We start from the raw sequence: 17,392 nt of genomic DNA, 5'->3' as shown, positions 1-17,392 counted from the left end.
AGTTAATGTATGTCGGGAATAATCAAGTGAATTCACTTTTTACTTTGAAATTGGCCATAGGATAATCTGTGAAGAAAAACAATCAAGTATTCTTAAATTCACAGTCTTCGAATTTTCCTTCCTGGCATCTATGCTTATTATAGAATATAGGAAAATAAAGTTGTGTGCTGACACCAAATGCAAGTAGATGTATATTCTGGGGAGATAACTCGGTTGAAATTATGAGGTCTTGAGTCCTCCCCCTAAAACCTGTGCAACAGAAAGCTAGGAGTGGTCGTGTGTGTTTCTGATCTTAGCTCTGGCAAGGCTGATGTAGGCAGCTGTCTAGGACTGACTGTGCAGCCAGCCCAGCTTATCTGTCAAGCTGCAGGCGAGAGAGACGAGATGGATGACATCTGAAGGCTGACAGCTGAGGTCATCCTCAGGCCTCCACATTAATGGGCACACACAGGCGTGCACACACGGGAAGGCACGTACACACAAAAAGAAGCAACTGTACATGTTGAAATAGTTTCTAAACGTGATACACATATATAATGCTAAGTATAATCCTCTTTTAGTTTTTTCCTTTGTAAATATGAGACATGGCACTTGAAGATTGAGACTCCATTCTGTTAGATAAGCCATTGTTTGTGTAACTATAGAAAGTCTTCAGCTTTTCCAACCATATTTTTTTTACTGAGTTTAAATTTTCTTACTGTAAATTATACATTGTATATATAGCTTCAGAACTGGAATTAGTGAATCAAAACAGTAGGGATATACTTACCCCTTGATACACGTCAGCATGTTAGCATTGGAAACAGTACAGCACTTGATATTTTGCATTTGGACTGTGTCAGAGGGTTTGTTTTCTCAGTTTTTCAGAGCAGTCATTTAAAAATGATAATAGTGATGCATATTTTGTGACTTCAGTAGTTTAGGAGTATCCTTTTTTTTCCTCATATTTTTAAGTTGTACCCATTAAAATCTGTTTAAAACTGTGTACTTGATGATAATAAGGATTAGTCTTGATATGAAACTTTTATTTTTGAGGTATCCATCACGAATTGAAAAGATTGATTATGAAGAAGGGAAAATGCTAGTCCATTTTGAGCGTTGGAGCCATCGTTACGATGAGTGGATTTACTGGGACAGCAACAGGTTGCGGCCCCTTGAGAGACCTGCGCTAAGAAAAGAAGGGCTAAAGGACGAGGAAGAGTTCTTTGTAAGTAGGAAGGGATTCCATTTGAGGCTTTTCTAGTTACATTACGACACTTTAAAAGGATCGTGTCAAACTTAGCTGCCTGTTTTTGTTAATTAAATGGTTATTATATATGAAATTGATCTCGAAAGTTGTTTGACTAGGATTTTAAAGCTGGAGAAGAAGTTCTGGCTCGTTGGACAGACTGTCGCTATTACCCTGCCAAGATTGAAGCAATTAACAAAGAAGGTATGCATTTGACATGACCTGAGACTTAAGTAGGATGGGGAGAAAATTATTTTAAATGTCAGTTAAGGTATATAATTGTTGCATAGAGCTGCCATCTTGTTTTATGTTGCCCTGTGTGGATTTCCTGCTAGTATTCTTTATGGGAACATTTGTTACATATTGCATGGCTCGTGACTTCGCAGCTTAAATCAAAAAACCTGGTGTGTTAGTAGGATTTCCCATGAGCCTGTTAAATTTTTCAGACAGACAATAAACTTGACTGCTTCATGTTTTTTTTTTCAAAGAAACAAGCACTACACACTGAGTGATAGTTCTTTGCTAGGGCATTTGATCTACCCAGGGGTTGCTCCCTTTAGTTGTGAGAAATACATGAGCTAGAAGGGCTTTGTTTGGGATGGAATAGTGGGGAAATGGACAGAAGCAAAGGTCGATGTGTGAGGGGCTTTAGAATCTTGCTAAAAGATTTGAATTTTATTTGGAAGTGATGAAAGTCATGGGAGAATTTTCAACTTTGGATTAAAGCTAAAACAAGTTTGAAAGAAACAGAAGGGAAAACAGAAGCAGCAGACATTTAAGAGACTGTGTAAGGATTCCATATGAAAGATCAACCACAGTAGTCCAGATACCACGCTACAGAGATTGCAGTCCCATTATGGTGCAGTGCCGTGGCACTGCCATGGAGACTGTGGCTTCATTTCTAGTGGTTACCTACTGCAGGAAGAAGGGGGAGGGGGTGGACAGTGCCGTCACTGGCCTGCAGGCTGTTCTCCCTTTCCCATTGGGTGCTTACACTTCTATGGAGCTGTGTTCCATAGTGTATTTTTTTTAAGTCGTGTGCCTGGGCTGTAAATGGACTTCTTAATTTGTCTAGATAAAAACCCAGGGTCAGATATAGAGGAAATGCTGAGAGATCAGAGAGAATGAGCAAGCCACCATCACACCTTACCTCAGCAGACAGGAAAGCCAGTTCCTGTTTCTTCCTGTCTCCACCCAGCTATCTCACTTCCTGTCTGTCTGTATAGACCTCTAGACCTCTATGGTTAGCTAGTGGCAAGCTCCATTCTCTGACCTTCAGACAGGCTTTATTTACTTGTACAAGCAAGATATCACCACGCTAGGCATTCTTGGATGTCCAGTCCAGCCAGAGCCTAGCAGAGAGTAGGTCATCCGTAGCACTGTGGGCAGAAAGAACTCCTGAATCTGTTTTCATGGGAAGTAAGACACATCCCAAACCAGACAGAGTAAAAGCACACAGTGCTCTAGTTACGATCAGCCGTGTTGACTGTGGAGCACTTTAGGACTTGCCCTAATTCCTAAGCATGTGTTTTTGCAGTTGTGTATGTACATACACGCACACTATACTGAAACAAACCACTGTCATTGTTTATCCTATTCTGTTTATCCACAGGTTTTAAAACAGAAAATTAAGTTTACATTAATAGAAATGTGATGTTTCTGGTACTGTGGCTACTGCCATTTCTGCAGTAGTTCTAGCAAGTCTTTACTGAAATACCAATAGTTATCTTTTTAACTCTAGCAGAAGTATTAATTTTGATTTCTATCTACCCCACATGGTGGGTGAGCTTGCCTCTTTCTTCCAAAGAAAAAGAAATGGGAGTGGGGAAAACCCCAGTTCATTGTAAAAGCAAAATGGAGCTGCCTGATGTGGACATTTAGATATTTGTGATGAAGCTCACACAAGGGAAGAGAGAGCACTGCTACGAATATAAACGTGGGTATTGAGAAGCCAGTTTGAAAAACATGACCTTTAGCAAACAACATTGAGCCTCTGACTTTTCCAGCTGTAAATCTTGACCATATTTTCAGCACTAGGCCTGAACCTGTGGAAGGGCCTCAAATCCTCCTCCCCCACCATGTGGTCTCCTCACTGTAACACTAATGAGCACATCTTAGCCAGCAATTTAGTATTGTAGCGTGTAGGGCAGGACCATTGTTAGATTCACTGGGCTATTAAACAAGAAACAAGGAGGACTTGAGCTTGGAAGAAAGGTAAGTTATGGGGTGGAGCTTGAGCCAGAGAGTAGTTGGGGAATGGACATGGTAAAATACATTGTATCCACACACAGCATTTTCAGACTGAAAAGTAAAGGGGAGAGGGTAGGAAGTGTGGACTGGAGAGTTGGTCATTGAAAAGTGGAGAGTCAGGTGCTGTGGGGAGACATGGGAGGCACCCTGATGGACGAGCTAGCACGAGCAAGGGCTGGAGGGACAGGCCTGGCTGGTGGCCCCCAGGCATGCCCCATGGAAAAAAAGCATTGAAACACAGTTGCAGGAGTGGTAGTGGAAGTTGGCATTCTTAAAACTTTGCCATTGTCTTTAAATCCTTACTGCTCACTTGATCATTTAAGTTCTAACTTACGCTTACAACTTTGCAATATTTATAAAATTATATTAATTATATGAAAATGTAACATGAATTTGTGATTTTCAGGTTACAACAAAAGAGAGAGAGAGAGAGATCTTTTTACATGTATGCCATTGCCTTTGGAGTCAACTTTATACCTGTGATAATAATGATCACATTTCTTGTTTGTATTTCCTTTGTAAAGGCCAGGTATCTACTTAAAGTGGTGTTCCACTTTTCCATAAGTGTAAAATCTACACTACTTTTTCTAGTAACCCTGTTTGATATTGACTTGCTGCCACAGAAAGTGAAATGCTTCAAGACCCACAAGCAGATAGAGGCAGAAAGGGACCCTGGCTGCACAACATGGTAGAAATGGCTATCCTGCCACTGAGATGAGTTTCTCAAGCTGGTCATGTTGGTGTGCAAACAACTTTTATCTTGATACTTTCTAAGTTATTTTCTAGCTTAAATTTCACGTCTGAGAATATTCCTTTTTGCCACTTTAACACTCATGTAAATCTCCCTGAGAAAATGAGCCTCATCATCACACATCGGATCTTTCTCTCTGTTACCTACTTAACAGTAACTTTTGAAGAGAGCTAGTGATCATTCCTGTAGAGATACTTCTCTTGTAAAGAATGGTTTCGTTTCTGAGATAAGTTAAGGGTATTTATGTATTTACACAATAAATTTCAAAATTCTTCAGTAAAGATCAGAGTTACATGCAGCTAAGTTATCAGGACTTAATTTGTGCATATTTTAAAGGAAATACTAGTTCATCATTGTTTAAAGATGGAGAGAGTAAATATATTTTGTAACTCATTGGAGTTCTTCCAGCACACTGTGCCTGTGTAAATGTAACCACAGAGCCCTCTTTTTACATCACACCACTACTAGATTCCCAGTGGCGCTATAATGTAACTCTTCTGACTGCTCTATTTCAGGAACATTCACTGTTCAGTTTTATGATGGAGTAATCCGTTGTTTAAAGAGGATGCACATTAAAGCCATGCCTGAGGATGCCAAAGGGCAGGTAAGAGTGTTCAGGGTTCCTGGCCACTTAAGGGATGTCTTCCCGGATGGTATTTGAGCAACATTTGTACCTCTCTGTGTTTCATTAAATGAACTAATTGTAGGGTTATGTGCTGAGAGCCCCAAATAGCAGCAAGAAGGAGAAGCTTAGACTGTAAAATGAATCATACCCTTGATTTTGCTGCTTTGGCTGTAGACCTGCTAAAGTTATAGGTCCCTAGTTTCTGTTCCAGGTGAGATCCCAGCACCCACTAAGCTGGTGTTGTCCTATCGACCCAGCTGGATCGTGTAACCCGTCTATGGGAAGTGAGGTGAGTGCCTTTTGCTTTTAAATTTTGTTTCGTTTTACCTGATAGAGTCTTACTTAGAAAGCTAATTTTTAATATGGAATTTTACATGAGTATCTTATTTTCTTCTTTCCTTCTACAAATCATAGTTACTCACCTTCCTTAAAAGGCGCTTACCTGACACTCTGTAGGCTGTTTGAGGTAGGCTGTAAGCAGCATAATGCAAGCAGTGCACTCTGTTCACGGCTACTGCTCAGAGCAGGGGTGGGGAGCATTTGGAGGAGAGTCTGGGATGGAGCTAGAAGCCATATTCCATTTGCTGAGTATGTCTCCTCAGTCACTGGAGAGAAAGGTGCCATTAGAGACAAAAACTATTCTCTTTTATGTTCTGCTGTTATTTGGGATTTTCAGCACCTGGACCTACAATTAATTTAAGAACTTGAAAGTAATCAATGAAAATGTCTAATGTGTTCCCTATTTGTTCCATACGGTGTAGTAAAAATGTTATCCTGAAGTGTGTTAACAATTACATGGTTAGTTTCAGTTGGGCATGAACATTTTATGGTCTGCAAATGTCAAATTCCACAGTTAGAATAAATACTTTTGAGTATTCTGGAAAGTGTGATGGCTTCTGAAATGATGAGGGGTACACACATGTAAATGCAACTTACAGGGAAATGCTTCAGCCAATAAATCATGTGTGTCCTCCTGTGCAGCTGTGCCAACAAAACATTGTAAACATCCAGTGGCCAATAGGGAGATTGATTAAAATATCAAGAGCATAATTTGGCTCCACAACTTGAAATCAGTTCCTTTTTTTTTTGCTTTAATACTGTGATTCTGTAGCTGTAGATATTTGGTGTCATGAAATGACACTCTTATTTTTACGGTTTGGTCTGTGGTTGTGTTGCAGGCTATAGATACCCGAATTATTGGATGTCACACTTGGAAATATTTAGTCATACCATGGGATGCGTTAACAGTAAGATCAATGCCAAAATACAAAACTACTTAAAGAGTACTTGGCTGGCATCCTAGTTCCTTTTAATTTTTGATTTTTCTTATAATTCTTAGTTATATGTAGACTAAGAATATTTCTAAGTATTTTTATAAGTTATTTTACGAGTTTTTCCCCAACTAGGTGTTTACCTCATCTAGGAAGTATAACAAATCAGGCAAGGCTAAGATTCTCTTCTAGAGTATGAGTATTTGAGAACCCTTTTATGAATATATAAAGTAAAGCATCTTTTCCTAACTTAACAAAGAATTATTCTGTACACTGAATAAATGTACAGCAGAAAACATCTCCCCTAAACCCTCTTTAGGAATTGTGTAAGATGAGACTTTAGTAGCAATTTTATATATGAACTTCTGGAATCATTTTCTTAAGCTTAAATAAAAGTCCTAATGCAATTGTTGCTGACTTTGGGACAGCTGGTTGACTGTGTTCCACCTCTGGTTAGATTTTGAAGATAGTGTGACCTTTTAGAGAGCATTTAGAAACGCTTTTGTTCAAGTGTGACCTGTAGGCCTTTCTGTGCTGTGTACACGTGTAGACATTGTTCTCCCCTGGGGAATCTGGGATGGTAGACATACTGCCTGCTCAGTCTAAGATGCCTTGTCTCTGTCTATCCCTGTCTTCTTGGATGTAACTGAATGGGATGGCAGTGTTGATCCATAGTTGTGAAGTAGTTATGACAGTTCCCCGGACAGAGGTCAGTTCTTACACTGAGTGCAGTCCCTTCCGACTCCTTGCTGGTCTCCCTGATGGTGCACCAGGGTTCAGCATGGTGGCAGTAACAGCAGGGTGAGAGAGTGAGGGATTTATTTTCAACTGAAAGTCTGTAACCACACCCTCACATCTCCTTCCTTCTTCCTTACATGCAAGTGTGTGCATGTAACGTGTGTGTAGAAGCGCACTAAGATTGGCGTGTGTGTGTACACGTGCTTTAAAATCCCTTAGCAGCTCTCTTCGTACACACATGCTTGATATCTTCAACCTGACAGTGAGAAGGGCAGAACTCCGGGAACTGAGTGACTGATGTGTAGCTTCATTCCGCCATTACTTCACCTGCAGAGTGACTTCTGACTCAAACCTTCTGATTTCAAAACTGCATTCACTGCTCTGGTGTACTGGTTATAGAGCATTTTAAGTCTGTCATTGGTTCTGATCCATGGGAAAACATGCTCAGTTGTTTTTGACAGTGAAGCTTTCCTGTGGAAAAGTCAAAGGAAGAACACTGGAGATATTTAATCAGATGGCTATAATGTTTGCCACGACTGACCAATTTATGATTAAAAAGTGTCTTCAAGAATTTAAAATTTGATAGCCACAATCAAAGATACAGCCTTCTGCTGTATCTATTTTGAAGGTAGAAAATAACTTGAGATGGAAATGACCCCAACCTTGTCTGACATTTCTCTGACAACTGCAAAAAACAAACAAACAAAAAGCAAGTGGCTGCCGTGTGGCACCTGAGTCACATTCCCTTTGAAAAAGTTTGTAAACATAGGGCCCTGCGTGGAGCGCGGCTGACGCACCGTGCTGTGCCGACTCCTCTCCTGCTCTTCACCCAACTCCTTCTACATACATCCCCGTACCACACTGGCTCTTTCATCTTGTTGGGAAGACTTGCCCCCACCCCTTTAGCTGTCCATGTCCCCAGTCAGTTCTCCTTGTCTCTAGAGACCAGCTTCTACACCCTTATCTCTGAAGTCTTCCATTAACTTTCCTTTTCAGTCAAAATACATTTCTTCTGTTGTCTCCAGGTATCTTTATTTCTCTGTGTCCTGTCACATCATCTTTTCTTCTTTTCTTTTTGAAGATGGTCTCCTGGAGTCTGGGCCATCCTTGAATCTCCTACACAGCTGAGGGTAGCCTTGGACTTGGTCTTCCTTACCAATTCCTTCCCTGTCACACTGTCTTATGGTTAATTTTATTGCCTTGTAAATTCCTTGACTAGACCTTTCTCTTTTATCTCTTTTTATCTGTTTTAGTGTTAGACTGACACCTGGCTTGTCTTGTGAGGCATTCCATAGAAAATGGGCAAAAAGAAAACAAATTGTTAGGTGGATCACATGATATTTGCAGATCATTTCAGTTCTGGAGGGGAGGGGTAGCTGAAGTCGAATTTGTTGTTTGTTCACAATGACCTGTTTATCTTCACAATGTATTTTCAAGGGTGAATGGTTAGCACCTACATTTCTTGTTAATAGTAGTGCTTATGATCATTCATGCAATCCGCTAATTAAATCCATTTTTTGTTGTAAAATTATTTCAGTTGCTTATAATAGGAGCTATGCATGTTGGATGGACTTTAATGTCCATTTAGACAGTGCTTAGGGGCATGAGTGGAGGATTAATTCTGTAGAGACATTACAAATGTTTATTTAAAAAACATTTTCTTATTAAAATTCAACATAGCACCACTTTATGCTTCTTTACAATGTTTTATACTTTCACAACAAAGAATTCTGAGTTAAAAATTAAGTACTAAGATTTTACTAGGGCCAGGAAGATGGCTCAGCAAGTAAAGGTCCTTGCTGCCAAGTCTGATGACCTGAGTTTGAGCTGAGTTTGATCCCAGGAACTCACATGATAGAAGGACTTCCACGAATTTTTACTACATACATGCCATGCATGTGTGTCCCTCACCCAACACCCACACAGAGCAAATACATTAAAAAACAAATTAATTTAACAACTAACAAATTTCTATAGTAGTATTATGAAGATGTGATAAGTTGATCCTAAAGTTTAAATGTTTAAAAAATAAATTCTTGTTTGCTCTAAGAAGTTGACAACTAATCAAATGGTATGTGCTTCTCAAAAAGGAACAGGAGCTTGGTCAGCCATAATATATTTCTCTCAATACTTATAAGAGTTTAATGTAATTTTCTTCTTACGTGATCCACTGTTTTATGGGAAAGAAAAGTAATGCCACTTTTAACTCTGAAACACTGAAATAGCATGTCATATAACATTCAAATTTTCTATAGGCTTTGTAAGTTGTTTTTCATGTAATTATATAAAAGCATATCCTAGAACTATATGCTACTAAATATTTCTCATTTTATCATTGGATTTTCAGCTCAAGTCAACCATTAGTTTATTAAACTAAAAGCTCAGTCATAGTGATAATCTGCCACATAAATAGAGTTAGCCTAATTTTTACATGTGTGTATGTGTGAGTAACTATCAAGATGTAGCACGTAGCTTTATTTATTAGTGAAGCTAAAGCTGGATTTTTAATACTTCATGTTTTATGTTTTTCCTTTGGAGGACTGGATTGCTTTAGTTAAAGCAGCTGCTGCAGCTGCAGCGAAGAGTAAAACAGTGACTAAACCTCGAACCAGTGCTAACAGCAATAAAGAGAAAGAGAGAGATGGGGGAAAATGGTTTAAAGTACCTTCAAAGAAGGTAGAGCCTCCAGCTTGCATAGCCACAGCAGAGACTGAGAAGGAGGAGGAGGAGCTACCCACATCCAGTGAACCATTTGGTACAAAATACATTCTTATGTTCCTTTCTGTGACACAGGTAAACTGAGGTAGCAGATAAACCCAAATCTCTCGGTTACATATAATTTTGAACTTAGAATTAAATTATCTGCTCCTAGCTTAATTTATTATCTCAGTGTAACTCTGAAGATATTGTCAAATATTGATTAGATGCTTCCAGTATTCTTGAGTATAAATCATTTGGTATTTGTTAGTAGGTTTTTGCTTGTAATTTCTGGTTTAAGTTTTTAAGGTATAGTGCTGTTTTAGTGTGCAGCTTAGAAGAAATTATTCTCTTTGAGCTTTCCTTCAAGAATAACTACTTAGGGAGCTTTTATTTCTGTTATATCAGAATATCAGAGGGATTTGTGTTTGTTTAAGTCATAATCAAGCACTAGATTTTAAAAAGTAATATACAAGCACTTTTACTAACTTTCTATTAATTGTTATGTCTTAATTTTGGATTCCAAACCAGTTCTCATATATGTGTTCTGTTAAAAGTAGGACTTCACATAGACAGCGTTCCAAAGATCGTCTTTCCACAGCCAGAGAGCACAGTAACAAACAAGAGGAAAAATAACCAAGGCAACTCATTTCAGGCAAAGAGAGCACGACTTAACAAGATTACTGGTAAACTACAATGATTCTTTTGGTGTGTGCGGGGGGAGGAGGCTAAGGGCTTTGTGTTAGTGTAGTTTCTGTTTAATAAAGGAAAATGGACTTTTGGCTCAGTGGAATGAGTTGAATACTTTTCTGGTTCTTCAAAGTAAACATCTCTCAACACTGTCAGCTTTGTGTGTTGTAAAATGTGCAAAATAGCATGTATTTCTTACCTACCTCACAGGGGTGTTGTGAGGATCAGTCAGTTCAAGTGTTCCAAGAGTCTTGCAATCACTTCCATGGAGGGAATCATTCCTGTCAGAATGGGTTATCTGCACTTACCATTTGTGGTGTCTTCATTTCTGTGGTTTTAAACATTTTTACATGACATCAGTCTTACAGATGACAAGGCTTAAGAATGGAACCATTTGCGGTACAAGTATGGATGTCTGAGTAAATGAAGTTCGTGACTCATTTGTCATTTCCTGCTTTTTTTCTTGAGGTTGTTCTCTGGAGTGCCTTGTTGTAAGGTAGCGTATAGCAGTGTAGGTGTGATGAAAACAGACAACCCTAGCCAGGCCGCTTGCTCACAGAAGAGGAAATTGAAGTATTATATCCATGGCCAATCATGCTACATCTGACACTTCTAGGCTGACAGCCTAATAAGTTTCTAATCTTTAAATGAAATCTGGTTATAATTCATTTTAAAGTACACTTTAAAGAGATGCTTAAATATCTTAATGATTCAGACATCTGATTTTTTAAGTACAAAATATTTTCAAGGGCCTTTGGTCTAATAAAGCTGAATAAACCTTTTTTGGCATTCATTTAGCACTTTGAACATGGGTAGCTTCTTTGTTAGTTCAGGAGTAAGTATTCAGTGTGATTGTGTCTGTTTTCAGGAGAGACCACCTACTGAAAGGTGGATGGAGCAGAGGGCTCTTGTGAGCTGCTCTGGGGCTGGGCTCATCGGGGTTACATCACTTGCATGCATTTCTCTGAGATGGGTTGTTCTTGCCCTCAGGATAGGAAATATCTCTTGTCACTTCGCCCACTGAAACCTTCTCTTTAGAAGCTGTCAGCCTTGGAGACAGCCAGAATCTTCTCTTCTCTAAATTGATTGCTCTGCTGTCAAGCTGACAGAGACTTTGCTTGTGGCTAAAACACAGAACTCAGTGCTCCTTGCAGGGCAGCGTGGAGAGCGACTTCTCTCTCCTATGAGAAAAAGATTGAAACTGCACTGTTGGACGCTTCAAGACCAAGGAAGACTTCTGGAAACGCCACTGACAGGACACAGCTAACTGCCAGATTCCCAGCGTCATGGGCTTTCCTCCTTAGCCACACAGCCTGTTCTTAGTTTCAGCCAACATGCCTCCACATATGCTTCTAAAGGCCTAGAGGGAGGGGCAAGCTCAACACTTAAAGAAATAACAAAATGAAAAAAGAAGTCAGCTGAGTCCACAGTAATGCAGTGAGACAGTAGTCAGGATAAGAGAGCCATTTACCTTGTGCCGCCTCAGATTGTAACCCTGGTTGCTTAGTTACACTTTGGGCCTTCACCAAAGGGACTTTTTCTTCAGTTTTCCTTAGGAATCTCAAGTGTGATAGTTAGCAACAAGAATAACACATAAAGCCTTACCCATGTGAAGCTGTTCTGGTCTTTTCCCATTTGCTCAGGACATTTAAATGTATCACAGAGTCCTTTTAGCAGTTTATCTCTGCTTCTACTTTTGATTTCATGTCACAAATATGCCATGCAAAAAGACAGTAGCTGTTAAGGTTGTCTTCAGTAGGCTAACCTCAGGTTTGCTTGTGTAGAACAAATTTCGTTTGTGACCCATGAAAAGAAATGAGAACTAGTGTAGATCACCAGATTCATGTTGGACTTTTGCTGTCTTTTAAACTGTGTGTGCCTTTTTTCACCCTTTACTAGAGAAAAATGGGCAAGAATCAAGGCAGTTTGTTCTTGTTTACTTTCCTCTCATTCCACTCTTCCTTTTTAAATAGTTCTAGCTGGAGATGAGTGACCCAGCCACTGAATAAGTTTAACTCTAATGATTCACTGTTTTGCTGTCCTTCCTTTCATTAGGTGATATGTAAGTTCATTTAAGGTAGACAGTTTTGCACTGAAAGTCAGAATGTATAACTTTAGAAACAAGTTGCAAGCAAATTGAGATTTAATACATTTGAAAATAGCAACTGCACAGAGGTTCAAATAAAAGAGAATAGTCTGTAGTATGTGTGTACCCTAGTTACTGTAGGCATTGCTGGAAGTAAATGTTTGTGCAGTATCAGGGAGTTTTGAGATATTTGAAAAAAATCCTGAGATTTAAATTTACTAGTGACACATAAAGAAAGCTGACCAAGATTTTGATCACTTTGTTCTTTGAGCACTCCCCCAGGGAGCTGTGGCCTCCTGTTTCTCAGTGAAGCAGTTTGTTATGAAGTGACTGTGTGTGGATTCATGATGATCTGATAATCTACTTGTAGCTACTATTTAATGTCTTGATGCTGTATCGTGCTTTCTTGAAGATATCCTTCTGGAGCTGGGCTTCTTTGTAATGTACTGATGATAAGCATTTGCAGTAATTAAAATTAATTCCCTTTGCATCTATTCCATTCAAACTCTCATTTCCTTTGGAAATTAAATTTCTTCTTAGAATGTTGTCAGGGAAAGCTAACTAGTGGACTTTCTCTTTGGGTAGAAGTAGAATCTCCTCTTCAAGTGCCTGTTCTGTCCTTTGTCCCCTATTGTTTATGCTTGGTCATTCTTTTTAAAGTTTCTATGCATGTCAAGCATACAGAGTTCTATTGTGTATATTTGGAGATTTTTAGATTATGTAGGTACCAGTGTATTTTTAAATCTAATTTTAAGTAGTTAAGTACCTCATTATTGTCTATGACCACATTAAAAAGGCTTTCCTTTTTCTTCCCAACAATTATATAAAAATACTTTTTAATCAATTTGGTCTATACTGTTGTAATAGGTTATGGATGGATTGTTTTGTTTCTTTTACAACTTGTACCATACTCTGAAATTTGAGCTTGTAATTCATCTCATCTCTTGATGAGAATAAAAACTGTTCTATCACTTCTATGAAATGAAACAGAATAAGGTATAATTATTTAATATATTGAATTGCAAATATTTGTCATGTTTGAATAGCTTTGAAAAAATAGAGCTTCTGCTCAATTCCTGAAGGTTTAGCAAAACCTTCAGTAACTCATTGATTCTCAAGAATGTTAGCTAGGAAATTAAACAGTGAATATTGTTCTAAATGTTAAATATTCTATATCACATCTTTGTGTTCATATAAAATATTTACAATGTAATTAAGATTGAATTGTGTTTTTAAAAACTCTATAACATAGTCTACATGCCTTTATTCCTCCCTTAAATCTACACTTTGTGTGTTGTGGGGCAGGGAGAAACTGTATGTATTGTTATCTCGAAGTAGGTAAAGCACCAGTCACTGATGTCTCAAATCTTTGTTCTCTCCCAGTGAAGCCAGGGGGCCTTTTGCCATGTGTGTCTCTCTCACCACTTTAGGGAACATGTGTGTTGCCATCGAGGTGACTTAACACCTTTGGGATAGTTACTTGAGAAAGTCAGTCCACACTGCCTTGAGTAGCTCTCTGTGCTGTAGTGTTTCAGGAAACCTTTTTTCTCTCTCCTTTGGAGTCATGTTAATAGTCTCCATAGTAAAGGCGGCAAAACGGCTAGGAATGTTTACTGTTGTTATCCCTTGTTAGTCATGTGTCCTCTTCTGAGCCAAGTAACCATTGTTCTTATAAAGAATTCTCATCAAAGAATTGTATCCAACGAAATGTCTTTATTAATGAGGGCAGAATTTTGATGGTTTTGGGAAATAACTATATCATAAAGAATTCTGTCTTCTAAAATTAGCTATTGGTGATAGAACTTTGCATTGTGTCATCATTTGTGGAGTGAAGCTGTCAGGCACGTGTTCAGATGACCCATACATTCTTCCCCTGTCATGTAAAATGGGTCCATGAAATGGTTCTGAAACCTTTGTAAGAAAATAAGGCATAAATGAGCACCGATATAAATGCACAAAGCTTAGGTTAAAGAACTTAGTTTGAAATTAAAATTTAGGAATACATGCTGGGTGGTGGTGGTGCACGACTTTCATCCCAGCACTCAGGAGGCAGAGGCAGGAAGATCTCTGTGAATTGGAGGCCACCCTGGTGTACAAAGCTACACAGAGAAATCCTTTCTTGAAAAACCAGAATAAGTAGATGTATTTAAGGATCTCAAAACTAGTTAAAAAAAAAAATCTTACCCCAGTATGTGAACAACTGTCAAGGATTAATGTTTCAACTTAATTGTTAAGGGTGTTTGCATTCTTTAAAAGTTAGCATTTGAAAATACTTCCTATAAGTGGGAAATTTCAAGTGCTAAAATTTTAGGAGTTTATTATATGGTGAAAATAGTGTTTTTTTTTTTTTTTTCTAACAAGCCATTTCTGTACGATTTTCCTCAAGGTTTGTTGGCATCCAAAGCTGTCGGGGTGGATGGTGCTGAAAAAAAAGAAGAGCACAGTGCAACAGCTCCAGTCCTGGAGCAGGTATGAAACGGTAGCATTTGATTGTTTCAGGGTCCCACTGGAGTGGCCACGGAGCTGTAGTACCACGTGATTGCAGCTGCCCCTCTGATCAGACATGGGGATAGAGCACTGTCTCATTGATGACTTATTTTTAACTCTGCCTTCTCCCGAGTATGCAGATAAACTATGGACTTCATTAGCTTATGTTTTCCATAGACTGATATTAAAGCTGTCATCTCCAAAATTAGAAGGCTTGGAGACAGGCATCCCAGGGTCTGAGCTTGCAGCTGGACACCTTTAGCTTTCAAAAAGACCCTTACACAAATACTCTTCATTTGTGAGTTTAAACAGGGTTTTTTGACATCTAATTAAACTTCTTTTATAAGAAGTTTCTTTTATATTGTAACAGTTGGTGTTGTTAGACTGTGTTTTACGACTTGATCAATGAGCCATACATTTTTGCTAGGATGTATATTTTAATAACTACAATAAAAAGAGAATTTAAAAAAAAAACTTTTAAGGGTCTGTCTTAAACCACCTAATAGAGAAGTTTAAAACTGAAGGTTGCGGTTGCTAGAGTTGGCGGTGGCTACCTTTGAGTTCCCACACTGCCTGTACATAATGAGCTGTGCATGCTTTCCTGTCCTCCAAGGGCTTGGCTGCTTAGGCACTGTCCGGACACAGTAATAGCCATAACTGGGTTTCTTTGGTTCTCCTGTTTTAAAATCTGAGCCTTAATGTAGTTTCAATATATCCTTTTTGTATAATCTTAATTTTCTTTATTAGTAGCCTAATAAAGAAGACTTTAAAATGACTATCTTTTGCTCTTCTCTACATATGTTTTAAAGAATAGCCCAAATTTAATTGATATTGTATTGAGTTTTTCAGTGTTTTCAGGCCTGATTTGAAAGCAGTACATTGTTTTGGTGCCTCTATTAATGTTGTATTAAATCAGTGGTCTCTTAAATTGATCATTATGTCAGTGACTCATGCTTACTGGTTTTCTATCAGCTTGATCAAACGGTTAAGTCTTTGCCGTTATTGTTAGTATACCAACCAAATTTTAAATTACTTTTTTACTGTGTATGACTATATTCAAGGTCCCAGATATAACAATATTTTGTACTCCTACAGCTGTTAAGATATACTCAGAATGCGACATATCAGGGACTGGGTAATAAAGTATTTCTGGAAAATTCATTACAATGTCAATCTTTCATTAGACATAATCTGTGAGGTAAATGTGACTGTGAAAATTATTTATCATATGTGGAAGTTAGTTTAGAGGTCAGTAACCAGTTCAGAGAGTCAGTTTTAAAAGGAAACTAGAGCAACTCGGCTATTAGTACTTGCATAATTCAGAACTTTTGAAAGTCCTTGCCAGTTTTGTAACAGAGGCCAACAATAATTAATGGAACCTTTGTAAACTGTTGTAGAGCTTAAGGGGCGTCATGCTGCTCCCTCTTTGATTTTGTCATTCAGGTTAATTTCAGTGTGAAAATGTTCTGTAACCAAAACTCTTAATTCTTATGCTATATGTTAGCCTTGCTTCTATGCCGAAAAGCCGAGTAATAAAGCTCTCAATACTCAGCTGCTATCAGTCAGAGACCTAAATAAGAAGTTTTGATTGTTGCTAACTTCTGTTGTCCTAAGCAGTTACAATGGCAGTGATGGCAGGCCTACAGCCACAGTCTGCTGTGCTGTTGGAGTTATAGATTCAAACTGTGATTTTGAACCCCTTTATCAGAATATTAGTTATAGATTACTTAATTGTATTAGGGAAATGTCATGTTATATTTACTTTTGGATAAAACTTGCATTTGATGCATAATAATTCAGTAAGGTTTAAATATGTTAATTTGTCCTTGTTTAGAAGTTAAGCACCTTACCAAGTTATTAATTTAAATTTTAAAATCTTGTTTTATAACTTTGTAACTCAAGAGTAAATGGATGCTGTAGTGATGTCTTTCACATATGTGAAGATGAACAATAAAATTGTTTATTTACAAGTAATGGCTCTAATTACTTTCCTGGCAACACCTTTTATGATAAGCTTAGGAGTCCTTTCCAGTCATGGAGTTCTTTTGTACACATGCATAGTGAAGAAATTTAAGAGTAGAAAATGAAAGTTGAATGAGTGAGACACTTGACACAGACAGGACCTTTTATGTCAGGTGCCTACCATGCCATTTATAGAACATTCAGTGATGCCCTATTAATATCAGATATATAATTCTCCCACCAAAACCTGAGTATCTTTTTTTTCATGAGAACAGAATTATTTACTTATTTAGCCCCCAAACATGATTTTTCCTATTCTAGAAAACTGAAGATTACAGATTGGATTATCATCCCTCCTCCCCAAATTGTGGAAGTTAAATGATTTCTTGGAGACAGGCATGTTATTCATAGGACTAGTGACTTTACTCCTCATAGTGGCTTACCATAACATCTACCTCTAAAAGTTTGTATCTCATGTTTTATGGTCAGGTATCAGCAAGGAAACCAGTGTAGGCATCCTAGTCTGACAGAATGTGGATCCATTGTGGCTGTTTTCTGTTGTCTTTAACGGTAGATACATTCACACTTATTTTTACATGTGCAGGGA

The 17,392-nt window shown here is 38.2% G+C and overlaps 1 protein-coding gene across 10 annotated transcripts in view; it reads left to right on the top strand.

Annotated features, from left to right (window-relative positions):
• The window catches only part of LOC103158866 (PHD finger protein 20-like protein 1), a 61,481-nt gene that overhangs the window by 14,980 nt on the left and 29,109 nt on the right, over window positions 1–17,392 (top strand). For 5 of the 10 annotated variants that reach the window (XM_035449633.1, XM_035449634.1, XM_035449627.1 and 2 more), the window contains exons 3-9: window positions 1,036–1,207; window positions 1,348–1,432; window positions 4,745–4,833; window positions 5,054–5,143; window positions 9,402–9,618; window positions 10,118–10,246; window positions 14,723–14,805. In XM_035449633.1, coding sequence (XP_035305524.1) covers window positions 1,036–1,207; window positions 1,348–1,432; window positions 4,745–4,833; window positions 5,054–5,143; window positions 9,402–9,618; window positions 10,118–10,246; window positions 14,723–14,805 — 865 coding nt within the window. The remainder of the gene's footprint in view (window positions 1–1,035; window positions 1,208–1,347; window positions 1,433–4,744; window positions 4,834–5,053; window positions 5,144–9,401; window positions 9,619–10,117; window positions 10,247–14,722; window positions 14,806–17,392) is intronic. The other 5 variants (XM_035449631.1, XM_035449629.1, XM_027431589.2 and 2 more) reach the window with 5 other exon arrangements.

This window comes from Cricetulus griseus, chromosome 10, assembly GCF_003668045.3.
Source record: "Cricetulus griseus strain 17A/GY chromosome 10, alternate assembly CriGri-PICRH-1.0, whole genome shotgun sequence".
Lineage (NCBI taxonomy): Eukaryota > Metazoa > Chordata > Mammalia > Rodentia > Cricetidae > Cricetulus > Cricetulus griseus.
This window is presented reverse-complemented; position numbering and strand designations above follow the sequence as displayed.